The sequence below is a fragment of the Oryzias melastigma genome, linkage group LG1 (genome assembly GCF_002922805.2).
Source record: "Oryzias melastigma strain HK-1 linkage group LG1, ASM292280v2, whole genome shotgun sequence".
Taxonomy (NCBI): domain Eukaryota; kingdom Metazoa; phylum Chordata; class Actinopteri; order Beloniformes; family Adrianichthyidae; genus Oryzias; species Oryzias melastigma.
This window is the reverse complement of record NC_050512.1, coordinates 24,677,065-24,703,292: the sequence shown is the minus strand read 5'-3', so window position 1 is coordinate 24,703,292 and position 26,228 is coordinate 24,677,065. Positions and strand designations below refer to the sequence as shown.

General features: G+C 37.8%; 4 protein-coding genes across 6 annotated transcripts in view; 1 reads left to right on the top strand and 3 right to left on the bottom strand.

The window, feature by feature from the left end:
- Window positions 1-416: 416 nt before the first annotated feature.
- psmb3 (proteasome 20S subunit beta 3) lies at window positions 417-4,849 on the bottom strand. The gene is made up of 6 exons (XM_024289469.1): window positions 4,691-4,849; window positions 3,194-3,378; window positions 3,011-3,118; window positions 2,763-2,940; window positions 1,765-1,859; window positions 417-574 (listed from the first exon to the last, which is right to left on the bottom strand). The coding sequence occupies exons 1-6, from the start codon at window positions 4,691-4,693 to the stop codon at window positions 526-528; spliced, it is 618 nt and encodes a 205-aa protein (XP_024145237.1). The 5' UTR covers window positions 4,694-4,849; the 3' UTR covers window positions 417-525.
- Window positions 4,850-6,279: 1,430 nt separating this feature from the next.
- Window positions 6,280-10,265, bottom strand: cwc25 (CWC25 spliceosome associated protein homolog). The gene is made up of 9 exons (XM_024289466.2): window positions 10,090-10,265; window positions 8,872-9,044; window positions 8,567-8,803; window positions 8,427-8,496; window positions 8,195-8,340; window positions 8,064-8,121; window positions 6,856-7,034; window positions 6,618-6,779; window positions 6,280-6,527 (listed from the first exon to the last, which is right to left on the bottom strand). Exons 1-9 carry the CDS (start codon window positions 10,105-10,107, stop codon window positions 6,416-6,418), a joined length of 1,155 nt encoding a protein of 384 aa, XP_024145234.1. The 5' UTR covers window positions 10,108-10,265; the 3' UTR covers window positions 6,280-6,415.
- A 1,191-nt stretch (window positions 10,266-11,456) lies between these two features.
- scrn2 (secernin 2) overlaps window positions 11,457-26,228 on the top strand; it is a 38,133-nt gene continuing 23,361 nt past the window's right edge. The window contains exon 1 of one of the 2 annotated variants that reach the window (XR_002921082.2): window positions 11,457-11,580. Coding sequence is in view for 1 of the 2 variants with exons in the window: in XM_024289462.2 (XP_024145230.1) it covers window positions 11,522-11,580 (59 nt within the window). In the remaining variant the exon portion in view is untranslated. The remainder of the gene's footprint in view (window positions 11,581-26,228) is intronic. The other variant, XM_024289462.2, reaches the window with a different exon arrangement.
- On the bottom strand, window positions 14,942-24,729 carry LOC112157029 (transcription factor Sp6-like). 2 transcript variants are annotated; one of them, XM_024289468.2, is made up of 2 exons: window positions 24,634-24,729; window positions 14,942-16,645 (listed from the first exon to the last, which is right to left on the bottom strand). In XM_024289468.2, the coding sequence occupies exon 2, from the start codon at window positions 16,543-16,545 to the stop codon at window positions 15,655-15,657; it is 891 nt and encodes a 296-aa protein (XP_024145236.1). In that variant the 5' UTR covers window positions 16,546-16,645; window positions 24,634-24,729; the 3' UTR covers window positions 14,942-15,654. The 2 variants fall into 2 exon arrangements, with proteins under 2 accessions (XP_024145236.1, XP_024145235.1); XM_024289467.2 differs by having other exon boundaries at window positions 24,626-24,717.

Below are 26,228 nucleotides of genomic sequence, written 5' to 3'. Positions count from 1 at the left end.
ACCAATACAGCTGAAATTGATTAACGAGGCCCTCGGCTGCTTAACCAACCAGAAAATGATCAGACAGGTTTAATTCAATTCATACCAGGCCCAATAAAAAAAGTGTTCCTTTAATTTTTAAGAGCAGTATATTAAAATTTTCCTTTATTAGAAGACTTTCTCCAAACGATCAGCATTTAAGATTAGTTTAGAATCAAGTGATTTAATAAACTGTTTTAATTACTGATTCCAGTTCAGGAAGCTTATGGTTTAAAGCCAAACACATTTCAGGATCCAACACCATTATTGTATATTTGAAAGTGATGTCCATCAGAGTCTCTGAAGAAGCTCCACCCACCCCATCAGGATACGACAGACCCCGCCCATCAGAGGTGAGCCTCAGACCAGCAGATTTCCCTTCAGAATCACAGACATCCTTCCTGATTTAAATCTGTTCTTTTATTGAACCACGTCAGTAAGAAATCAGACGGTACAGGTATTTTTTTTTTATCATCTTTTTACAAAAAGTAAGAGCGGGTGCAGAAACTAATCCATCCTGGCTTTCAGGGTTCGTGTGGTGATCTTGTCTTTCTCTCTGTCAAAAAAAAGAAAAAAAATCAGTGAAGAACTGCTGCAGAAACAACTGGAAATTGGCACTTCAGTTACAGCACAAATACAGATTATCACTGTCTGGATTACATAATCCAGGCTTTGGCTGGTTTAGATTAGTTAAATAAATTTCTCTTTAAAATAATTGTTTGTTTTGTGAAGCTTGAAAGCAACATTAATGTGATGCGTTTGAGGTCAACGGAAAATCCAACGACATCAAATCTCTTGAGTTTAACAGGCAGATTAACATTAAATATTCATCTAAATCCCAACAATACAAAAAAAAAAAACTGTTTTGGGCCCAAAATTTAGAATTTTTATGACATTTTTTAAGAGACTTTGGCGTGTCACAACTTTCAAAAATGTGACGTTTACGCCTAAATGTATTTACAGCTATGAAAAAAAGTTGATGTTAAATGAAGGTAATTTTGAGGAAGTGGTTTGATACAAATTTGTATTAATTGATGTTAAAGAAAAGTTAATCATCTCATGACTTTTCTTGACTTTAGAAAACAAATTTGATCTTCAGGTTTCCATGATTAGGGCGGGGCTTTTTTGCATAAATATCAAACATTTTTATTTCAGTTTCAACAAATTGATTCAATGTAATATTAGTTTGTAAAATTGCATTAGTAAATTTGTTTAGTTGGGTAAAGGAAACACCCTTTTTCCTGTAAGTAAGGACTTAAAGTGGAACTTTCATTAGTAAAATAAGGATTTCTTACAGTAAAAACTAGAAAAAAAAATATTTGAAAGGAAAATACAAAATAATTTATTGGTTTGATAAATCCATATTTGATTTAAATCAGTTTGTTACGGCATCAGCGTCGACTCTTCAAAGCAAAGTTTAAGTTTTACCCCCAGAGCTTTAGCTCCACTGTTGACATTCTTTCAACAACCGTAAATCTTCAACCTTCTAAACAATCAGTTCCTGCTAATTCTGAAGCCGCCTTGTGCTGATATGCAGCCTTTTGTGTTAGTATCGTGTTGCACATCAATGCAAAGCCAACGTGAAAGCACCATTTCTCAGTAAACGATCAAATCATGTAATTTAGGTAACATCAACTGTGTTATTTTGAATGGAATGAAGAGTTGCTCCCTCTAGTGGTCATGTGAAGAACTTATATACTACTCTGATGAACACTTGTAGAGTAGACATGTTTGCATTGAACTTACATGACGTGGACGACGACGCCCATTCCAGACACGGCGTCTCTGTCGACGGCATTCAGCATCGCCTGGGAGATGGTTTCAAACAGATCCTCTGGTTCCTGCGGGGAGAAGCCCAGCAACATTTCCCATCAGCCCACTAAAAACACAGCTGATCTTTTGGTAAAAATCAAAGCTTTGTGGATTAATTAGTTAAGAGATTTAAACTAGAGGAGGACATGAAAACAAAGCAAAACTGGATACTAAAATATGAATTATTTAATTCAAACCATGCTTACTTAGAATGTAAATCCACTAAATAATCTCTGTACTGTACAATAAAGTCCCTCAAACAGGGATTATGCTGCATAAATGCTAATATAGAAACATAAAACTAAAATGGTTTAAGAGAAAATCTTTAAAAGGTCGATTACAAACTATAAATGCCACATTAACGGGATAAAACAGCTGAAAATGAGCCATATAATGCTACCTTAACTACTTTAATAGGTTTCACGTCAATTAAAGTAGTTAAAATTCATAATTTTGAGTATTTGAGAACCTGTGGTCCCAGCTGCACCTTAAAGAACGTTTACAAAAAAATATTTTTCTGTAAAAACCCAATGAATGAAGGCAGGTGTGTGTTTGAAACTAAAGGCTTCTCCAATCAAAAACTGTCTGTCCATCTCATCTGCGCCCCCTGGTGGAGCTTAGAAACTTGCTCATCCTGCCTCTTCCTCCCTGCCTGACACCCTCTGCTCTGGTGAAAGTTTTTACTCCTTAGTAGATTCAGTCTTCATTGTCCTTTATTATTTTGGGGGATTTTTCACAGTAATGTGGAACAAATTAAATGTTTCTCAACAAAAGTGTTGTTTAGTAGTAGCTTAGTAGATGTTTGTAAAAAAACATTTTTCTCCAGAACCTCGTTCATCCAGTTCCAGAAATCCTCTGAAGTCATTTATATTAGAATAGTAAAAATAAACTGAGGAATAAAAAATGTTTAAATAAAGATGCAGAATACCAACCATGTCAGGCTCCCACAGAGACTCGCACATGCCGTACATCTGCTCCGAGCACGTGCCGCTCACCACGAAGTCCTCTGTCACCATGGGGCAGCCGATCAGATCCAGAGAGCAGATGAATGGCTCAAAGTTTTTGGGATCGAGTCCAGCAATCACCGGCTCGATGTAGTATGGTCCAAACCTGAGGAGAGCGGAGCGTTGAAAGGCAACTGCTGTTGACGCCACACGCAGCGAGGTCACACGAAGCTCACCTCCTCTCGTACAGCAGGTTGGACACCATACTCATGAAGGTTTTGGGTTTGATCTGGCGTCCCTCCTTCAGCTCGTACAGGTTCAGTCTGAACTTTAACCTCTGAGCTCTAAACACAAACCTCAGTCAGAATCATGTTCACAGAAAAAAAAGAAAAGTTCTTCCTGTAGAAGAAGATGCTCACACTGTCTGAACATCCGTCGCCAAACCGGCCAGCCCGATGTACAGCCGCTCCCCCATAGGGAAGATCTTCTGGAAGTCTGTGGTGACCATCTGAGCCTGGATGCCGAACCTGCGGTCCGCTGCGATCGCCACACAATTCTTCCCCCGCATGGCCATGACGGCCCCCCCGTTATACGACATTATAGACTGGAAAAGGAAAAAAAAACTGAGGTCAGAAGAGAGAACCGGTCTGTTTTACGGACCTGTTTCAAAGAGTCAGGGATCAGTGCCCAAAAAATAAAAAAAAAATCAAACAAACAGAGTTTAAACTTGAAAGGATTTGCCTTCATTATTTCTACTGCTTTATTTTGTAACACTTCTTTTTTTTACATCAGTTTTCCTCTCACACACCTTTTATGATAACATAAATTAATAAAAAATCTTTTTAATCACCAACACCACCATCCAGAATGTAAATTTCAGGCATTTTTTGATTAAATTAAAAAATCTAAACTGTAATTTGTTGCTGCATCAATCAAAACTACATATATTTTCTAAATATCAGAAACCATAAAAATACTTGACTAAATAGTCAGTAATAAAACACTGTTTAGTATCAGCCATACTTTTTAGAAAGAAAAGGTTAACAGCTTAAAAACATAAGAAATTAAGGCGTTATATATTTAAAATACAAGAAGCAATAATTCATTTAATACGATTACAATTAAAAATATTTTTTTTAACTTGACATTAGGATATTTTTATAATTATTTTCTATATAAAAGAGGGATTTGAACCCTTGACCCAAAGTCCACCAGTCTACAGTCTCTAAAATCAAGCACTTTCAAGTAAATGAAGATGTTCGTTTCGTTGTTTGTATTTTTTAAAAAGGGTTTAAAATTCCGGGATTGACACATCAGACCATGAAAGGTTCGGTATAAACCGATCATGTGACCGGAAAAGTTTCTGTAGGTGAAACTAAAAGTTGCCCTGTAATCATTGTATTTATCAAGAATAAAACGACAGCAAAATATAATGGTTTTGCCTGATACAAGACAGAAATAATAATAATAATAATAATAATCGTGTAGGAAAAAAAGTTCATTACAGTTTGAACGCATAAAAAACATATCGCCTGAATATAAAGAAAAAAGATTATTAAAATCATATGCTGCGACTATACAACAATATAATATTTTAAAACATGTTCGGTAAAACTTGTTAGCATCACTGATGCTAGCTCCACCCAAACGCAGCTAGCTAACCGGTTTCTACATTTTATATATAATTACCGTTAATTGATTTACTGTGAGATACATAAAACATGTTTATCTAGTATTTTGCTTAATTGAGGTCTTATTTAAAAATGCTTAAAACATAAAATTTCCTTTATAAAGTCCGAATGAGTTTCAGTTTAACATGTTAGCCTAGCTATGCTAGTTTGTGGAGATAAATTGAGGGAAAACAATTAAAAACGAAATAAATCAGAACATGCAGCTGTGATGTAAAGTTATCTTACCATGTTGAAAGGCTTTTGCTTTTTTTCTGTTGGTATATGGATAAATCTTCTTATATTTCCCTGCCGCTAGCTTTACAGTGACTACACGATTTAGAAACAACGATCAGACAAACTCCGTCAGGTACGTCACTGACCATTACTTAATGTGATTGGCTCTGGCGAATCCAAGCGTAGTTTGGTTGAAGTGCGTTTAAAGCGAAAGAAAGAATGCAAATCTGCTTGAAGTAATAATGAACAAATGGCTTTTTAAAAATTAAGTTGTTGCACAGAAAAAAATGCAAAAATAATATATAAAATAAAGGAGATTGGGGGGAAAACGTTAAATTGTATTTATTTTTCATAAAAAAAAGAAAATAATTATTTCCAAATCCCCCCACGTTTAAAAAAAAAAATAAATAGAAATGTCATTTACAAATCTTTAAATATGATAAAACATTATTTTAATGCATACATTTTTTAAGATAATATGTTTATATAAAAGCTTAGGTGCTTACTTTAAAATAATACCTAGAAGGAAGTGCACCTCAATAAATGTATTAACTTTAAGTTTTAGCCTTTAAAATACAGCAAATATGATGCATCAAATATCATTTATTTTAAATGTAAGAATTAATTAGGACTGAGAATTCTAATTTTAAAAGAACATTAAAAAGATTACTGTTTTTATATTTAACCATAAAAAGTGAATAAAACATTTAGGTCAATTCTTTCTATAAATCATAAAAGAACTTCAGTAAAAAATTTTTGAAATGTCATTCATTTACTATTTGTTTCATTCAAAATTATTACATTTAGTGTATTATAGTGTCTTTAATTTTTGTCTCACAAAAAACATTTATGAACAATCTTTATCTCCAAAAACAGTTATTTATTTGCCTTTTTACGTAGAAATAAAGTCTAAATTTTAAAGTTTTTAGATGGAATAATTTTTTATTAACTAGTAAATTAGATAAATCCGTTTATATATAGTTGTAACTGAAGCACTTTGAAACATTTTTCGTGCAAAACTCAAACAGGTTACATGTCAGTGAATCACATCTGTTTTCAAACTATTCAATGTCCAGATTTAAAAAAGTTTCCTCTAGTAAAAGATTTGTAAAGTTATCCTGCTTTACATTTCAATCGCATGTATTCTCTAAATTTTTGTATGGAGACTCCAGCTCAGACTGATGTTCAAAAGTTGAAGTTAAAGTCACATATAAATATAAAACTTAAAAATGTTCTATCCTCATTTTTTGAGTTGGTGCAATTTTTCTTTTCTTTCAGTTAAACTACAGAGGAAATCTGCGAAAAGTTTTGATTGTAAATGAGTTTGAGTGCAGAAAAATTTCACTTTCTGCCCCAAAGTTCGCTTTATTTTAAAGGAATCAATCTGGTCCACATGACATTAAGAAACGTTCAGTTCACCCTCAAGGGTGGAGTGTGAAAGTGAAACAAGTTGAATGAAAGGTGCAAAAAGTTTTCACACTTTCCAGTTCTTAAATAATAAGATCCAAACAAACTCTCCGTCTTCTCTGCACGTCCTTCACGTTCCTGACTGAACCTCCTGAGATCAATAAGTTTTCATACAAAAACACAAATTCAGAGCAGCAGTTTTTAAAACATCTTTTACTTTGTGACGGGACTTTTATAACAAAAGAAAAAAAACTTAAACTGTACACGGCTATAGCAGGGACTCAAAGAAAGATAACCACATTTTAGAGAGTGCATTTCAAAATAAAAGCCTCATCTCTTCATGAAGTTGTCAAGAGAGGCTGGAGTCCTCTGGATGGAGTGAATGTTCCGCTTCACTCGATCCTCCAGCGATGAGCTGGCGGCGCTCTCCAGCTTCATGTTACTGCAAGAAAAGAGTAAAAAAAAATGAATGAGAGCAGACAGAGGAGGAAGTAGACCAGAAAAACAAAAAAAAGCTAGAGTGTGAACTCACTGGATGAAACCGGTGTGGCGCTCGAGCTTCTGCTCGCGCTGCTTCTCCTGCTCCTCCTGCTTCTTATACCTCCTCACGTTGTTCTCGCGGTCCTCCTCGCGCTGCTTCGCCTCCTCCATCATGGCGCGCCTCTTCTTCTCCAGCTCCTCCGCCGACAGTTTCCTGCAGAAATAGCAGTTTGGTCAGAAGTGTTGGGAGCTGCAGCGACGGGAGCGCTCAGACCTGTGGCAGCTCTCACTTGGACACGTTGACGCTGTGGCGGTGGAAGCGCTCTCTCTGTGGGCTCGCCGCCTTCCTGTCGCTTCGGTGCGACGGCGGTGCGAGCGAGCGGCCGTCCCTCCTCTGAGGAGATCTGGATCGACTTCGATCACGGTGCTCCGAGCGAACTGAGGTCTGGTGAGGTCTGCCGCCAGGGAGCTGAGAGGAGAAGAAACATCATGAGAGCTTAAAACCTTTGTTTCACCAAAACTGGTTGTAGTGGGAAAAGTGGACAGCAGAGGGCGCCAACAGCAAGAATTATAACTACGATTTATCACTGGAGCTTAAATCAAACTAGAAGATTTGAATTATCTTTATAATCATTTGTCAGAATTACTTTAATATTTCTTTAATTTAAAACAAATTTGTTTCACTTTAAAACCAACATGACTCAGCAGAAGTTATTCAGCTGCAACAGATTAGAATGAACATAAAATGTTTTTTTTTTTTTATAAAATTTGAGCTTTTTTGTCAAATCTAAAGATTCACTTTGATGAAAATTCTGTTTTTGATGTTGACAATTTTCAGCAGTTTAGCATTTGTTTTTGTGTTTTTATCCAAATCAGTTCAAAGGTTTGTCTGGTGCTTCGTTTTCTGCTGTTAAATGTCCTTCTGAAGACAAAGTTTTTGCAAGTGTTCAAACATTTCCACAGCTGTAAATCTATTTTTCACCCACAAATCTTTGGTATATGAGGATACATTGATATTGCATAACCTTTTTTTCCCCACAAATGCAGAAACTTTGTTTGCAGATGCAAACTTACCTACCTGTATGGACATCATGTTACAACTGCCAAATACTTAAGGAAGGAATAAAAGTCCTTTTTTTTTAACAAACTAGAAATTAAGTACAAATAATTTGAACAATACTTTTAATGAGTAATTGTTTAATCTTAAAGGAAAATTGTATTAAAACTTGAAAAATGAACTTTTAAAGGCAGACTGAGATGGTTTAGACTTGCTAAGTCTGTGATTGTTTTGGCAAAAGGATGCGGAGGTTGGAGCTACCAGGAAGGGGAATTAGAGGACGACCAAAAAGGGGGTTTGTGGATGTAAAGGAGGAGGACATGAGGGCGGTTGGTATGAGTGAAGAAGGATAGAATTAGATGAAAGGAGCAGCCTGATACTACGGTCACAACTAAGGAGACATGGGCAGAATGGAAAGATTCCTCAAACAGCAGCTCTGACCTGCAGGCCGTATCCGGGCAGATGAGGAGCTCGGCTTCCAGGTTTGGATTCCTTTGACCTGAAAACAGGAGATGATGAGTTTCATGGTTTCACAGTCAGAAGTTGTCACTCATCTCTCTCTCTCTCTGTACTTTATTCTGTCGCTCTCATCATCTGAACTTGAGCTTGAACTCCTCCTCTTATGCTTCTTCTCTTTCCTCTTCTCTCTGTCTCCTTTCTTCACTTTCTTTTCCTTCTTCCTCTTCTTCTTTTTCTCCTTCTCAAGGTTTAGTCGCAGCTGTTAAATTAAAAAAAAAACAAACAACAGACTGTCAGTCTTTCACTTTCAGCTCCATCGAGCATGAGAACAGAGGAAGACTTTACCATTTCTTTGATTTTCTTCATCTTCACAGGATTGGTCAGAACCTCCCTCTTCTTGTCCTGCTCACGTTTCCTTTAACAGAGAAAAGAAAAGTTATTTTGTGGCTTTTGAGCAGACTGTCAGACCAAGCTGCCCCACTCACCGGATCTCAAACAGAGGGTCCTCCCTGATTTTGGCGGCCAGGTCCAGGGTGGAGGCGGGAGTGTTGGAGCTGAAGATGGAGCCGGGCAGGAGCCCCGTCTCCGCTGATGGTCCGCTCTCAGGCTCTGCGTACTGATCCGTGATCTGCTTATCGATGGGGCGCCCCAGCAGGTACTCGTCTCTGGAGATGTGTCCGGCCGGACCTTGGTACATCCAGTCCAGCCGGTCGTCCTTTTTCCTAACGAAGCATCAGAAGGTCAGGCTTGGTAGCTCTAAAGCTTCTCCCGGAAACGTGCAGACACTCACTTGATGGCGCCCGCTTCCTCTGCGAATCTGGTTATCTCCTCTCGAGCTCGCTCCTCTTTCAGCTCCTTCTGCAGCTCCTCAATCTTCTTGCGTTCTGCTTCATATTTCTGCTCGGCTTTCCAAACCCGCTCGATGTTTTTCATAGTCTGGGGGTGCCAGCTCTTCTTCAGATTCTGGAGGAAAATTAGTTCAAACTTACTTCTCCGTCTTCAATAGGGTCTCCATTTCTGTTCTTAAATGTGGGCAAAAATATACATGTTTTGTTTTTTACCTTACACCCTGTTATCTGACATTTCTGAACATTTTAAACCCTTGTGCACCCTTAAATCTATAGATGACCCCACTTTAAGTGTAAACATGCCTAGGATAGCATAAGGGTTACATGATTTTTTATGGCAATCCTTTTAACAGCTTTTAGCATTAAGCTATTACTCTTGTTAGCCATGAAATCCCCTGTATTTTACCAAATATATGAATTTTATTCTGAAATTTGGTTCAAATCCTAAGCTGCAACAATAAATTATAAAAAAAATTATACGTAATTTATTTTACCGAATTTAATCTTTTTTAATGTTACAAAAATGCTTTAAGTTTTCACATTTTTTATTAATTCTTTTATTGTCAATTCACTTAACTGTAGATTAAACTGACTTAATCAACTTCTGCTCTATTTGTGATTTCAGCATGTTATTTTGGAAAAAAAAGGAAGTTATTAATAAAAAACGATTAATTTTAATTTAACACATTAATTGTCAAATCACTTTTTTGGTATTTGTTTATGCTTTTGTTTACATTTGTTAGTCAATGTTTACTACAGATATTCTCCCACTTTGATAGAAAAAATATTCCGATCCCTGGTTGCACAGAGGTATATTTATCGATGCGAGATCGACGTGAATTTAAATGCTGGAAGAAAATTATTTTCTAATCATTAATTATAAAATAATAACTTGATTGTCTCTAAACCTCCACAACAACACATTATGCCTTTTTAGTCATCATGCTAGTTCCGTTGAAAAACATTAGTTCTTTCAAATTTAGAAACAAAACGAAGTAGACGAGCAGAATTCAATAATAATTCTTAAATGATCTACAGTAGATCACAAATATCGACGTTAACCCTTTAAACCCGTTTTTTTTTCCCCTAAACGGAGATCGGCTTTAGCTTCTTTTTCATCTACGCAGGCGCTAATATTCGGCGGTTGCGATCAAACTTACCAGATCTCCTCCCCCCATCTTGAAAACTTTGTGTTTTCTAACCCAAAATACAAATAAATAGATAAACTTGGACGTTAAAAAACAGTAGAAAACGACAAGTCGTCGAAGAAAATGGACACGATGATGTGTTCAGTGTACTTCCTGTTATGAATGTCCTAACTTCCGGTTGCAGACAACGATAGATTCACGGACCCTTAAAAAGCTCCGAATTTACTATTTCTAAACAACCGTGTACCTCAAAAACTAAAAAAACACACGATGCCAATATTTAATCAACATGAAATAATAATAAAAAATATAAAAAGGAACTGAGCGGATCTCCCTGCCACTGCAGCCACGTTCTTTCAATTCTTTATAGAGTTTAGTTCAAAGTAAGTTCGAAACACCTGAAGGTACTTTTTTTTTAAATAAAAATGGCGGCATCTGTGATGCAGGTTTGTAGTTTTAAGTTATTATCTTTATTTTTTTTTACGTTTTAATGTTTTAGGCTAGGAATAAAGATTTATGCATTTATGAGTAAAAATTTAGGTAGATTTGGAAAGGTACAGATGTGGTTTTAAAAGCTTGGTGGCGATAATCTATCCAATATATCTATGTTCACCTTTGACCTTATTGATGTCTTAACTTTCATGTCCAGTACTGGGCATAGGACAGGCACAAGCAGGACAATGACTTGTGCCCCATTTAGACTGCATTTTTCTTATTTATATCCATTTGTCGATCTGTCTGTCCTTACATTTTTTGTGTTTTATTTTATTTTATTTTTGTCTTTTATTTATTTATTTATTTGCACTTTTTACGTGATTTTTTTTTAGTTAAATGTATTTAATTGTGCCCGTATGCCCATAATTATCTACACTCCAAAGCTTCTCTATGTGTCCGTTACAGCAAACTGGAGAGCAAATATCCGTTCGGGCTCATCCCTCACAGCATTATATGTGACGTACACTGAGGGTATGGGGATCTCCTTAAGGGTTCGTCCAGTCTCTGTTCAACCAGAATAGTATCGCCTGGTTTATATTGCTGTCAGTGAGTCAGACATTCTAATTCACGGATGACCTTTGACATGAAATCTGTTTTGGGAACCCCCAAATTTCATCACAAAAAGAACATTTGAAGTGAAATTCTTCAGGTTGCAGTCCATGAAACTAGACTGGAAATGGATGGTTTTCCCCTCTAGGTGTTTGAGGAGACAATGATCTCCTGTTATAATGTTTGCTGTATGGATTAATTGTGGTGTAGAAGGAGGCGACAAAAAAGGCAAAGTTCTCAGTTTATTGGTTGATCTGTGTTCCCGCTTTTCCCTTGTGGTCATAAGGTGAGATCCTGTTTACAAGTGGCTGAAATAAATTTCTTCTGCAGAAAAATCCCAGGATTCTCTTAAGGATGGTATGTTTCTCACCTTGAAGAACTGAAGGAGGACTCTGTGGAGATGGAGGTCTGGGCACCTCTGATGAAAATGCCACCGGATACTCAGAAGATGGATGGATGGTATTTTGACCCTTTTGTTTGATTTTTTTGTTCTCCATTTTTTTTCCAAAATAAAATAATAAAAATATATATTATTAACCATAAACTCTAAAAAAAAATTATCATAGAATCAATCTTCCTATTAATGAAGTTGCTAAAAAGTTTTTATTATTCCATTTTATATATTACTTCTGCAAAAAAATAGGCTGTACATAAACAATTTGGTTCCATTTTATTCTCACAAAATAAAGACAAGACATACAAAACTGCAGTTTTATTTCTCTTTAATTGACAATCATAGATAAAATACAAGTTCTTACACCTTTGTGTTTAATTTATTTATTACAGTTTCCACAGCTAAGACACTTTCTGTAAAAAACAGTTTCAAAAGTTATCTGTAAAATGAAATATAATAAATCTATCTAAAAGAGCATCAACACATATTATTAATAATATTAGTCAATAAGCAGCAATTGACTAAAGTTTAAGCACAGTCTTCAATAGCCTCTATGTATAAATACAAACTTTCATCCTCCCATAAAGTTTCCTAGTTTAGGGAAGTTTGTCTAACATCTGTGATGAAGTTCACACTTCCTAACATCCTGCATGCTACTCCACTACTGATTATGCAATATTGACTATGGAAGTTTAAAGAGAAGCCTTAAAGTTAAAACTTATTTTCCTTATTTTTGTCTTCTCTAGTGGTTGGTACTCTGATTTTGTCATTGTTCAGTTTTAAATCCATCTTTTCCAGAAGTGAGATTTAGAAAACTACTTAAAATATATAGATAAATAAACTTCTAACAGTAGTTTTACTGCACTGTAATGTTTAAGTAGATTTGTGGTATAGTTGCATTCTGCGTTCATCTCCTTATTTTTATCTTTTAAACATTAGAAATGGATTTGATGTTACCAGAATCTGCCTATAAAGAGACAGAATTTTTGGAAATGTAAATGAATTTATCAGAGCTTGTGCAGACTTTTTACCAGCTAATGGTAAATTTTTATGAGCTGTAAAGTTTTAATAGATAAAATATTTCAAGGAAACTTGAGTCTAACTTCTTTGGTATTCTGATCTTTGGCCACAAGAGGGCAGTAGAGCTACAGAGGACAGTATTTTTTTTCCGGTTTTGACAAGAGGAAAATTGAAGTAAAAAAAATATTATCTTTTATTTATTACACTTATTAATGCTTAAAGCTCTCCAGCTTCTTCAAAGCTGTTTATGTTGTTGTCCAGTGAGCTATAAAGACCCACTCCAATCATTTTTGGATGTATTTTAAAAGCGTTTCCTGTGGTCTTTTAATTATGATTAAAAGATTAAAAGAGGCGAGCAATATTGGAGCAATCCAGCCGTACAATTTTGGGCGAGGAAAACAAACGTATATGGATCTAGTCGTCCACAAGTGGATGCATTTGAATGGGCAGAGTACGCTTGAGGCCATTGTATTTTTACATCACAAATACACTTTTACTAATTTTACATAATTCTCATCAGAGCGGGACTTTAATTTGCACATTTTCTAGAAAAAAAACTTAAACTAGAGTAGAAAAGAGACTAAATGCCAAAGGTTGTTTTAAAGTCGAATCTCAAAAGGACAACCAAAACTGGTCCATATGAAGAATTAAATGCAAAATTCAAAGTTTTCCAAAAAAGTTTTAAGGGCTGCTAGCAATTCTAGTTAGCTAATTTAGCAAGAAATGCTAACTCAGACCATTTTTAGTATCTCTAAACAGTGTACTAACACAACCAGATCCAAAACCCAAACAGTAACATGCTTTTGTTTGACAAACAGGAAAAAAAACAACTAAAAATAAAAATATTTCATAGAAGTTTCATCTGTTAATAAGTCTTGATTTCCTATGTTTGAAAATTTCTCCTGAAAATTAGTATTTTTTTTTTAAAGAAAAACAGTGTTTTATGATGTTTCATAGTTTATCTTAAGATGTCATAAAATGTTATTTAACAAAAGATGTGTTTGTCGAGCAGGCAGGTTTCATTTGTTAGCCTTCAAAGATCACGTCTCAGCTAGGAAAGTAGATTGACTTCTATGAAAGTCGTTCGGATCACTGGGATAAGTCAGCAGTATAGGCTCAACTGGCTTTCATTTCTGTCTAAAAAAACTGCAATAATCACAAAAGAAAATAAAAGTAGAACAAAAAAGAAGAAAATTGAGCGGGTTTTGTAAATATCTGATGACGCTAATAGCGGACATGTTTTTTTTTTTTTTTGTCTGTTAGTTTTTTCAAATTGGTGCTATTCTTGTTCAAACATTTTTTTCCAATATTTTACAAAAACTAATTCATGATAAATATTTAGACAGCTAAGTTATCTTGGGATAATAAAAGCTGTTAATTCTTACAAATCAAGCATGGTATTAAGACAAATAAATTGGATTTTTGCCCTGAATCTGAGAGGTTGTGAGTTCCAATCCTGTCAGATCATACCTAAAACTATAAAAAATTACACTCAATCTTACCTTGCTTGACACAGAATTGGGTTTGGGGAGGATTTAAACCACCAAACCTAAGCAACCCTTAGTAAAAAGTATGTTTTTATTTTGATTTTTTCAGTAGTACTTTAGTACAAGTATAGTAAGTATACTTTAGTAAGTAGACTAATTTGGTACATTTGAAATTTACAATATAGTATATAAAAATGTAAAGTATACTGCCTCACTTTTACCATAAACGAAGTATACTAGTAGTACACTTAAATAGAATACTTTTTGATTGGGGAAGTTTGTGGTGTGAAGGCAAATTTCACACATAGCTGTGGAAGACTAGTGTTTTTTTTATGTTTAAATTTGTTAATAAAACACAAAATAGGACAAATTGTTAATATTTTCCACCCACAGACGGCAACAGCAGCCATCTTGATCCACTAATATGTCTTTGTATGTCTAAGTTTTGAGGCATTCTTGCACACTGACTGAAAACACAAACTCAGGGGGGATGATGAAAATCTATGAAACAAATCTTAAAATGATGATTTATGCTTTTGCTGAAATTGTTGATAGTTTTTTTTGCTAGCCTTTTAATCCTATTCCATTAATTTTTGTCAGCATTAACGTTTTTTTTCTCTTTCCTAGAACCAATTACTGTCATATAAACCCACAATTAGACAGCAAATATACTATTTCAGTGTTTATAAAAGAAAAAATAACTCAATTGTCTATAAAACTGTGTCCAAAATTATGATTCTGTCATTTAAAAAGTTTTATTTTCAAACAAAACTTCATTACTGTGAACTTTGTGCTGTAAACTCTTCACTTTATGAAGATAAAATAATTCAAACTGCATGCATTCATGGTGTCTTAAGACTTCCATAGAAAAACTGTCACCAAACCAAAACAATTCACGGAAAAACACAAAGTGGTGCTGAGAGAAAGAGGATGGATCTCACCACTGGTTCTCTTTTTCATATTACTGCCTTTTTGATCCACTGTTGAGAGCAAAACATTGATGGATTTGTTGTTTCCTGCTGTCTTCAACGTGTTCCGACAGAAACCAGTTTCCCATCCAGGTCAGCTTCCACTTCTAGACGGCTCTTTGAGCGTTCAGGCTCAGCTTGTTGTGATTTGTCTTCCTCCTCTCTGAAGTAATGCGCTGCTTTGGTTTGCTCCGTCCTGAATACCTGTTCACATTGTGTCATTGTTTGACTGTCATCAAGTCCTTTCTGCTGTCAGACTGTGTGAAAATAAACACGCTTTTGGTGATCAGCTGTCACATTGTCAAAAACTCTATCTTAGTATCATATTATATTATGTAATTGTGTTTCATTTGACGGTAAACAAACTTTCATATAAAGAAATGTTCATCATTTTTTCCAGAACGGGTCTGTTTTTGTTGCAGGTCTGACATGTTTCAGACCGGTCGCCATCTTGTTTGGCCTCCTCCTGGTTGCAGCTCTCGCTTCAGCTCAGCAACCTTTGCGACCTTCTACCCCAGAAGGACATCCTGTTTCTGCGAGCTCCAAACAGCCTCTCCTTAACGCATTTCTGTTTTTCACCTACTCTCTATTCTATTGCAATTCTACGCCACCTCTGTATCAGAGCGGGAAGCAGCCGGGGTGCCCGGAACTAAAGGAGGTGAAGTTAGCTGGCCTGGCCTGAGGGGTCTGCCTCACACTTCAGCTTCAGCGGGGGCTCTCCTCCGTCAGACGTGGACTGCGTGGGCGTGGCCCCATCAAAGCCTTTCTCCGCCCTCCCCTCTCCATTCACCCGCTCCTCGCCCTGTCCCGGTGGGGACTCGTGCGTGCGCATGTGCTTTGCAAGGTGATCATTGCGCATGAACACCCTGGGACACAGAGCACAGCTGAACTTTTTAGCGCCGGTATGTGTCTGTAGGTGGCGCTGCAGTTCATCCGAGCGTGTGAATCTTTTGCCGCAGAAGAGCCAGTTGCAGACGAAGGGCCGGTCGCCGCTGTGCCAGCGCAGGTGGGCCTTCAGGTGGGAGGTTTTGGCGTAGGCCTTGCCGCATCCGGGGATGTGGCAGTTGTGCATGTGCTTCCTCCTGCTGTCATCGGGGCTCTGGCCCATCTGTTCTGCGTGGACGCAGTTGGGGCAGCGGCACACCGCTTGCCCGGCGCCCCTGGAGGAGGAACGGCGCTGCGGTTTGGGCCGATGGGACACGGAGGTCTCCGGAGGTTCTTCCAGGGAGAACGCCTCCTGCTGCAGCATATCGGAGGCCATCGGCTCCATCTTGAAGCCATCTTGAGGAAAAAGGTGGGGCGAGTGCGACGCCGGAGCTAGCTGGGCTGGAGGCAGCGTGCACAGTTGTGGGTCGGACCCATAGGGCCCTAAAGAGGGCTGAAGCCCCATGGAGCTCCCTGGACTCACAGGAGGCAACCCTTGCGCAGTCTGCAGGTCAATCCAGCTCCCTGGTTGCACATCACGATGGAGGTCCCACCAGGAGGGAATGTTCATGTCTTCTGAGCTGCCACTAGGTGGTGCTGTCCTCAGCCACGGCTCGTACGGGTGGGCCATGTGAGCAGCTGGTTCGTAAGCAGGACTGTAGATGAATGGAGGTCTTCTTAGGTAAAGCAGATGATCAGCACATGGCCAAATGAGCTTACATTAAAAAGATCTGCAAAAAGAAACAAAAAATATCGTTAGCGGTTTTAGCTAGCCATGTTAAAAGTTCTTGAGAACCACTAAATTGAGAACTCTACATGAAATTGATGGGACATGTTTTCACTGAGGGTGACATGGGATGTAAAGTGGGGCAAAAAATTTGTTTTCAGTCAACAACTTTACAAGTTGTCCCACTTTAATGATTAAAAAGCTCTGTACTGCTCATTATAGGTACACAAATACAAAGATGCCACAGCACGGCAACCTAAATGCAAATTTTTCACAAAATTTGGCAGGTGGCCGCGGAGATTTTAGGGAAATGTTAAAATTTTACGGCTATTGGACAATTTTTCTGGACTGGACATTAGTCAGTGGTCGCCCGGACACATTCTGAGGCTGAGCGATGGCAGTCCAGGGACAGGCGGGGTTTATGCCATTATGAAATTGTGCCACAGCCCTGACTGGACGGTGTGTAAATTCTTTATTATTTATTCTATTTAGCTATCTGTGCTTCTGTTTGGTGCAGTGCAATTCATGTGTTGTACCTCTTTCCCACTAAGGACAGAGATAACCAGTTTTGTTTAGTCTGCTTAGTTTAGCCTGTTTAGTTTAGTTTAGCATTCGACTTTTGTTTGTTGTTATGACTGACTTTCTGCTTTTTTACAATTACTGGTTTGAAGCCCAATAAGAGAATTTGGCATTAAATCTTAAAGATTCTGCAGATGCCTCCCCATCAAGCGATGTGGAGGTTGTATTTGTGACCGTAGTATAAGTGGGACGACTTGTTGAATCAGTGACTTCATCATCGACTGAGCTACTTTCATTTGATAAGATTATCAAGAGCATCAATCTTCACCTTCACAGTTCTGTTTTTTCTACTCAACTAATGAAAGAGTTTCAAACATTGATATGGTAGGTGTGTTTGCTATTTTAGAATGAAACCCATGCATCTGTCATCACTAACTACCAGTGATTCTGGTGCCAGGGCCAACAATATCAGCCCAGACTCCCGTCTACACAGCAACCTTACGCAGTTTATTTTGTGGATAAATTAAGTTTATCTCCTAATAACTCACAGTATGTTTACTAGTTCTCTAGGCGGAGACTAATACAATCCCAGCCCAACTGAAAAATATCTAATCTCTGAGGTCTGCCACATGGAAGTACCTGTTACGCTTTAATAGGTGGTCAACCATTTCCTTTTCATTTGGAGTTCATTTTAAAAGTACATTTTGCATTTAAACAGTACTACACTGTCCATCTAAAACACATCACTCTTAGGAATGTTTTTTTCCACCAGTGTTGAGATGTGGAAATGCCAGTTATTTTTTAACATTATGTTGTAATTGTATTAAACATTAGATGGCAGTTGTAGCTGAGCGTGACATAGCATTAGCCAAACACTGTCTTTTTGGTCTGTTTCTTTGACCCTTTAGCCCACGAGTTTTAGTTCTTTGAATAACCAAAACTCGTCAACCGTTTACACAATTACTTCAGTTCCAAGGGATTCTGCAGAAAATGAAAAAAAAAAAACAGTTTACATGCTCTACCACAAGTTTACAGCATGGAGCGATCCAGACAGTTTTGATTTGGATACCAGCTCAGACCAGGAAAACGAAGACGTTCATGGATCTATTCCTCTACATCACAAATATGCTCTTTTGCAAACAGCGCTTTTCTGCTCCTGATTCACAAAAATAAAGAAATACTTAGAAAAGCATTTTTTAACGTATTTTTCTTTAATATGTCCTCTATCAATAGAAATATGCTACAAGAACATGTTAAAAACACCAAAGACACATTTTTCATCTGAGTGGGTCTTTGACACTGGGATACAGGGTGGGTTTCTGTTTTCATGTTCAAAAGTGTCCAAAATTCAATCTGTTTTCATACTTGGCATTGGAATAGAAAGACGAAGTCATGTCACCATAAACGCAAAGGTTTAAAAAGGCACAACAAAACGTAATCGTCTTTGTGACTCACTACAGATTGGATTTTGCAGATTTGGGTAGATTGCTTCCCACCCTCTCTGAATACTCCCAATAGCTCAAATTGTAGTCATTTGAAGCAGTACTGGTGTCCAAAAGTGTTTTTAAGGCGGAGCTGTAAAAACTTGGGACAGGCTATTCTTGTTGCATTTGTGGCGTGGAGGATAAACACATGTCTTCATGTGTGTGTGCTCTGAAGCTCAGAAGTTTACACTTAAATGTAAGTAATGACTTTTTGTTTTAGCATGACTTTCTAAAGATATAAAACCTATGTTAAGAATTTTCTGACCACTGGTAGCTACATGCTAATGTGGATGAGCGGCGACTATTAATGATTTCACTGAGCGGTAGTAGCGTTTGATTTTGAAGACAGTATTTTATCCGTATCTCTCCGTTTGGAAGGATAGATGCAGAGGTGAGGAGAAGCCGTAGCAGAAAGAAACAAACTTGAATTCAATCTTTCATTCCTGAATTAAAGCTTCACACTTTTGCTTCCAAATATTTGTCATCATTTGAAAAAACAATAGAAGAACCCCCCCCCCCTTTCCCATCGCCATGGATACAACTGTTCTCACGCTGCATGTCCGTAAAGACATCGACGGGGGTTAAACGTGTCCAGACAGAGGCCTGCCACATGCATCCGCTGCCAGGTACTTCCCATAGAAGACAGTCAAAGACGAGTGCGAAGAAAGACAACAGTGCCGGCCGTACGCGCTCTGAGCCGTAGGAAGAAGGGGAGTGTTGACAGGAGAGCAGCTCGGTAGAGGAAGACGTTCCAGGGAGGTATGGCTCTGGGCCAAAGCCTATTTGTATGTTTTTGAGGTTTGTGAAGATGAAGCCTGGCAGACAGGAGAACCAGTTTTTTTTCAATGAATCACACTTGATTTATGACAACAGGCCTCCAGGCGAGGTACAAGACGGAGACGTGTAAAACGCCCCGCCTGTTGCAGGCCGGCGGCAAAGAAAGCTCCAACATCTGCAGACTGACGGCGCTCCGGAGACAGAGATCCAGAGTCCTACAACAACAGCAGCAGAACAGTTCCTTCATGTGTGTAATTAAGGGCACGCTGAGATTGCATCCTGTCCCCAACACACCTCAGGAATGTGTGCTTTGGCCATACTGGCCGCCAGTGAAGGGGGCGGGGCCACAGATTCCTGCAGGTGATGGAAGGCTTGTTAAAGTTTTGTGCCAAACCAGCTTGCAAAACGGGTGAAACAAACAGACTGAAGAGGTCTTTCAGCATGGCAGGAAACTTTTGCGGAGGTTTTATCAGCACCGTGATTCAAAGATGACAGATTACAGCTGCAACATAAACAATGAAGAAAAATAAACCTCAGTCATATAAATCAACATCCAAAAGAATTAATAGGAAGAAATAGAGACGCCAAATGAAAACTCAGCAAAAGTAGAAACTGGAGTCAGGAAAGCTTGATGCTCTGTAAACATTTGATGCACTCTTAGAATATGGCGTTCACACAGGACTGTCGCTCCTGATACTAGTGCATGGTAATTTCAATGCAAATCTCATGAATTTTGTTCCAGACTTTTTCTTTCACAGCTCTATTCTGATATATGACTGACTTGGTGTTATATAATTCCAGCCGTGCACAAACTATGATTATTAATTTCTCCTTCTTGATCAATTTTTCAAATAGTTGGCACGCCATCCAAAGCTCACTACTAGAGCCCCGGGCTGCATGACGCCCTAGACGAAACGTGATTTATTGCCCCCCACCTACCAACTGTAGCTGCCTAGAATATGTTAAAATTAGTATTAATTTAATTTTAATTCTAAATAATTAAATAATAACCATTAAAACAATTTCAGGATAGTAATTCTTTTCTGTAGCCGGGACACAAACCCCCAAACTCAGCATTGGAAGGCGGCCGCATTAACCACTGCACTAACATTTGGCATGTCTCTCACAGCATGGTAGGTATTTTGACCGACATCTCCAGTGTTTAAAGATTCCCATTGCTAAGGGTTTAGAAACAAGAAAAAAAAAATAGGTTAAATTAAAAACCAGTTAAATTCTTCTTTTCTGACCAAAAACAAGAGTATTTTTGACCGAAATGGGGGTGGTGGTTCCCAAGCAATTGAATGTAAAAACAAAACAGACAAACCTTTTTGTCTTTAAGTCAGTTTTTTCCTCCTCTTCCTTTCTTTTTTGACCTTAAACCTGCCCCTGAGGGCTTGTTTTGCTGCTTTTTCATCCTTAAAGTTTTAAAGAAGCACTAACAGATACCCCCCCCCCCATCTAGCTTTGACAGGGGCTGCATCAGGAAAAGAGTGGCACAGCACCAGTCAAAATGATTATCTCAAGCTTTTGAGTTATTTTTGTCATGCTTTTAATTATTACCCTTTTAAAACATGTTTACACGAAATGAGAGTTATGTTTTAAACTGTGAAAAAAAAAAATCATTGCAACTTGGGGCCCCCTTCCAGGAGATGTCGCCCTAAGCAGCCTCCTAGGTTCTCTACGACCAGGGCTGGCACTGGTCACTACCAAATCCGAGTTCCTGAGTCCGAGTCCACCTAAGCCTATATCTTCCTATTCTCAAGAGTGGCTTTAAATTTGGCATTTCTTCAACGTAAACCAAATTCCTGAATAAATTTAAATCTCATTTGAGGTCAATCAGGTACAAGTATACAAAGCTCATATATGACCTGTTCGACCTGCTCTCTAAAGTCTAAGTCCCATTAGCTGTCACACACCTAGGTGTGTGAAATTAGTTGTCTGTATTTGGCCTATCCCCTGGAGGAGGGGTGACCTGCAGACACAGCTGCACTCAATAACCATTTGGAAGTTTAAACCCCCAATCCAACCCCTTAATGCTGAGAGTCAAACATGGAGACATTGGGTCCCATTTGAAAAGTCGTCCATGGATTTGAACTCATGACCTTCCAGTCTCAGGACAGACACTCTACTTCAAAGCCACTGAGTTGGTCAAGGCTGCTCCTTTGGGGCAGGTGGGACGACTCGCCTGAGCTCTGATAGGGTTCACTTCAGTGTGAATGTAGACAAACTCAAAAGATAACTTGACCGTCATGTATGTTATATGTAAGGAGAAGAAAACTGCAGGTGACCAAATCAAAATTTACTGTTGGGAAGAAAAAAGTTAAATGGAAAGCATATTGCCAATATTTTATAAAAATCTAAGATGATAAAGACAAGGGCTGTGTATTGGCAAGAGTGTGGCGATACCATATGTATCGCGATTCACGTCTCATGATATGATGCGTATCGCGATATATCCCAAGACTGGACCAGAACAATGTTTCACTATTTTGACTGAAGCTCCGTAGATGTCTCGCTGCTTCACTCGCTTTTATCAAATGAAGTACCGCAATCTGCATTTTTACTTGATACTTGCAGCGTCGTGGCACAGAGTTTCGTTTCGGTATCCATCCCAAGTAAAAACTAAGTAGTAAATGTCTCATAACAACAAAAAACGCGAGGCTGACTGAACATTTAACGCAAGTTGATTGTCGCAAGATCTTGTTTTGGTTGCAGTGTAGAGCTGCTCAAAAAGGCTCAGTGTGCTCTGCTGCCAACTAGTGGTTTAGGTGGAAAACAAAAGTAAGACGCTGAACTATGTTTGCTCATAAATAAGCATTTTAAATTGATGCAAGTATTGTAAAAATGAAATATTGCAGTATTTTGACAGATGGATTTTTCCCTACACCCTTAATAAATACTAGTTTTTAAGTTATCACTGAACAAAGCTTAAAAATTAATCTGCTTTTTACATTTTCTGATGAATATTTACAGTTATTACCTTCACTTTTACTCCAAACTGATGCTTTTTTCTTTCAAAATAGTCATTTTAAAGATGGAATCTCAAATGTAGGCACTGTTAGAAAGATTTTCAAGAACATATGTTTCAGAATCTCACCTTCAGAAGATTCATGACACGCAGCAAATTTATAAAACAAAGTTTGGTCTCAAACTTTGAGTCACAGCAGCTCCAAGTTGCTTTCCAAGCAGAATGAAATCGTAAAGCAATTAGTTTGGAATCCCCTAATGAAAGGTCCGACATTGAAGGTCAGCCTGATTTATTTCACGTCAGCCCGGAGCCGGAGCGACTGCTCTGTAATTTCTGGAGAATGCCCAGACTTACAGTGGGACGCTTCACCCGGAGACTCTGCTGATGCTGACAGGACCGTAAACAAACCACGGCTCAGGCATCCTCCTCCGGCTGTGAAACCGCCCCGAGCACTCCGAGTACCTCAGGGAAACAGGTGGCGTTAGGTCGGCCCCCAATGACAGAGCCGGGGGTCATAAAACCTGCCCGACCAAGACCCGGCATGGTCGGAGTTTTACAAGTCTGAGGCCCATGACGGTTTTATTACGACAAAAACAAAAACGTGCCGGAATGGAAAGTTTAGAATCCTAAGGAGATGAAAGATTTGGGTCCCAGATGTCGGAGTGTGTGGGAACCGGTTTCAGGAGGCGGACGCTGCTGCACAGCTCTTACACAGAGGTCACCTTTAGAAGTCCCTTTAATGACAAACTTCAAACGCATTTCAGTCCAACTCTAACGAGCTCAGCGGCCAAGTTCAAGAGAATCCTGTCAAAACAAACAGCAAAAATACAGATTTGACCCGCCAGCTCTTTTTTTTGGTTTTTTGCTGCACACCTGAGCATGGATTACACTGGCGACATGCTGAGCTGTATTTCTAATCTCTGCTAATCTGCTCCTCTGAGGTCGAACTGTGGGATGAAGAGCAGAGATCCTTCAGATGAGAGGGGAGGCATTTCATTCCAAAGCAAAAACTTTAGAAAAGAGAGAAAAAATAAAGTTGTGTTTGGTTTTAAATATTTTGGGAAACCTTTTAATCAAGTTCTGCACTCGAGCCGTTCACACAGAAAAATGAAAACCTGTTTCACACTAAGGACTTTTCAATTGAAAACGGCAACAGATTTATTTGAACAACACATTTTTTTATTATTCAAGGAATATTTTTTATTGTTAAGTAAAATCTTTTTCTTCTAAATGACTAAAAAATTATGATTATAAATAATTTTATTCCTAATCTCCTTAACCTTCTTTTGCAACTTTAAATGTCCGAAAACATGACTACAGAAAACTAAGCAAAAAATGTAAGTGCAAAAATAAAAAAAAGCTGCTGTTCTGTTTATCATTCCTGCAGTTTTATTGCAAAATATTTATTAAATATATTTGAAAGACTTTATTCATAAATTGAATACTTTTGCATCACAACTTTTGCTAGTATTTTACATATTTAAAAATTACGTTTAGAAATATTTAAAAGAGCAAGACTTAAAACTCGGTCGCTAAGTGACTAAAATACAAAACCCTCCAGTCATTTACACACATTTTTACCATATTTGTATAGTACACTATGGTATGAACTGTATTTGAAATCGAATGTCATTATTTTTTCTTTTAGACTTTAGGCGCTGTGCTGCACAGCTCTTTTTATGCGTTTAAATAGAATAAAAAAAACTGTATTTAAAGAGTTTTATAGATTAATTTTTCTAAGCATGCATAGTTTTTACAGAGTTTTAACTTTTTTAAAGTAATTACTTCCTAACATTTTTGTAATTTTAAGCAAAAGAGGCTTTACCTTTGCAGCAGATTTAATTAATTTAAAGAAAGCACAAAGTTAAAAGAAAATCTAATTTGAATTTTTTTTTATTGTTAAAACTAAAAGAATCCTTGTTTAATTTTAAACTTGGAGTCTAATTTTGATTTTATTATTTTTTTTTTGTGCTTGAAATATGCTGCTAATACAACTTAATTTCCCTACGGGATTAATAAAGGAAATCTTAGTCTTAATGTTATTATTTTTTCTTTAACATAAAGATCAATCTTTTAGTAAATAAACTCAAATGTCCTCAAATTGTTTAACATGTGCTTCTGGCTGCACCTGAGACATTACTGCAAGACAAACATAAAAAATGAGAAAAAACCTGGAGGATAAACCCTGCAGTGTGTAGTTGTTTGCACCAAATGTTTAACGCTTAAAGAAAAATACCTGTTCACCTTTGGAGCTGTTTTCCCCTCTAAAACATCAGTTCTGCTGCTCCTCGAGAAATGCCTCCAGAAAAATAAAATCCTCATCATATTTCTCCGTCCCCGGCGCTCAGGTGAGCAGCCTTCCCAGCACTGACTAACTTTATGACAGCCTGTTTGTCTAGAGCCGCTTCAGGCTCCGCCCCCTCCTTCTTTGAAGAGGTGAGTGAGGAGGAGGAAGAGGAGGAGGAGGTGAAGGTCTGCATGAGGAGGGATCATCTCAGCATTACCAGCTTCCTTTTTACATTTCAGAGGAAATTTGAGGTGTAACAGCTTCCTGGAAAATAAAATGGAAACTTGATGTCAGAGGAGTGGGACGCTTATCCAAAAACAAATGAAAAATGAATTAGAAAGTAGTAAAACAAGAGTAAAAAACAGATGAGGGACTTCATTAAAGTTCCTAAATTTCAGTCTGGAATTCTGATGTTTCTATAAATTACTATGAAGCATCAACGTTCCCCTTCATCCTTTAAGTATTAATATTAAATGTAATGCTCCCGACTCCAAAAACAGAACAACCTTACATTAAACATACATGCATTGAAAGCCAGTTAAAGATCTCAATACGTGAACATCTAAGACTTTGTGCATGTATTCAGATAGCACTGGACTGCAGCCACTGTCAAGTTCTGCTGATGAAAGCGTAATTAAGAAATAAACGTCTAAAAATGCTTTTTGTGACAGTAAAGACTGTTCTTTTTAGTCAGGCTAATCATTTTTTTCAGACATTGACAAGCAATTAGGGATGTAACGATTATTCAACTTAATTGATGAATTCTTTCCTATGATCCAGCCAGATCAATCTGTCTGAGGAAAGTTGCTAATTGAATCAATCTATTTTATTATAAAATCGTATTAAAATGAATAAATCAATTATAACCAAAATTGGAAATTTGGATTGAGACGTGGTAGATTTATTTTACTATAATATGAAAATGACAATGTGCATCACAGTGAACACGTGATGGCAGCAAAAAAGGATAAAACCATCATTAGAGTCCAAAAGTTGTTTTAATGACCACATTTCAATGAATTGCTTTGTCTCATTGGTTACATCCCACGGCTACGGTGGCCGTTTTGGTCCAGTTGTTCCTTTCAGAGCACAGAGCCTATTTAGACTGAGAGATCTCAGAGTGAGCCGAAGCTCAGTCCAATGAAAACCAACCAAGGCCACATTAAAAGATGGGTCTGGGAGCGGTTTCTGGTACCAGGGTTCGCTTGAGCATATTTAGACTAAACACAAATACACTCTTTTTCTTTTTTGTCTGCTCTTGATTCAGAACAATTAGAATAAAGAAATACTCAGAAATGCAAATTTGAGCTAAGGGATCATTTTTATTATTGTTGTATTAATGAAAATAAGAAAAACATCTGAATTTCTGCAAGCTCTGCCAAGGAGCCAGTGTAGCCATATCACTCCAGCTCCATGGGCCATGTGACAGACTGGCGACCATTTGTCGTCCCACAGTAGCGGGGGCGAGCTTCATTCCCGAAAGGGACGGATGGAAGTTCAGAACTAGAACTCAATTGATCCGCCATATTGGATTTGTACTTCACTCTCTAAT

Bases quoted from the DNA above. Each gene is read 5' to 3' on its own strand.
- cwc25 (XM_024289466.2), bottom strand. The intron at 8,804-8,871 runs GTGAGTGTCTGC...ATGCTTCGTTAG, and splicing joins GAGGAAGCGGGCGCCATCAA to GAAAAAGGACGACCGGCTGG. The intron at 8,497-8,566 runs GTGAGTGGGGCA...TCTCTGTTAAAG, and splicing joins GACCCTCTGTTTGAGATCCG to GAAACGTGAGCAGGACAAGA.
- psmb3 (XM_024289469.1), bottom strand. The intron at 2,941-3,010 runs GTGAGCTTCGTG...CGCTCTCCTCAG, and splicing joins AACCTGCTGTACGAGAGGAG to GTTTGGACCATACTACATCG. The intron at 575-1,764 runs GTAAGTTCAATG...TTTTTTTGACAG, and splicing joins GGCGTCGTCGTCCACGTCAT to AGAGAAAGACAAGATCACCA.
- LOC112157029 (XM_024289468.2), bottom strand. From the start codon at position 16,545: ATGGCCCACCCGTACGAGCCGTGGCTGAGGACAGCACCACCTAGTGGC.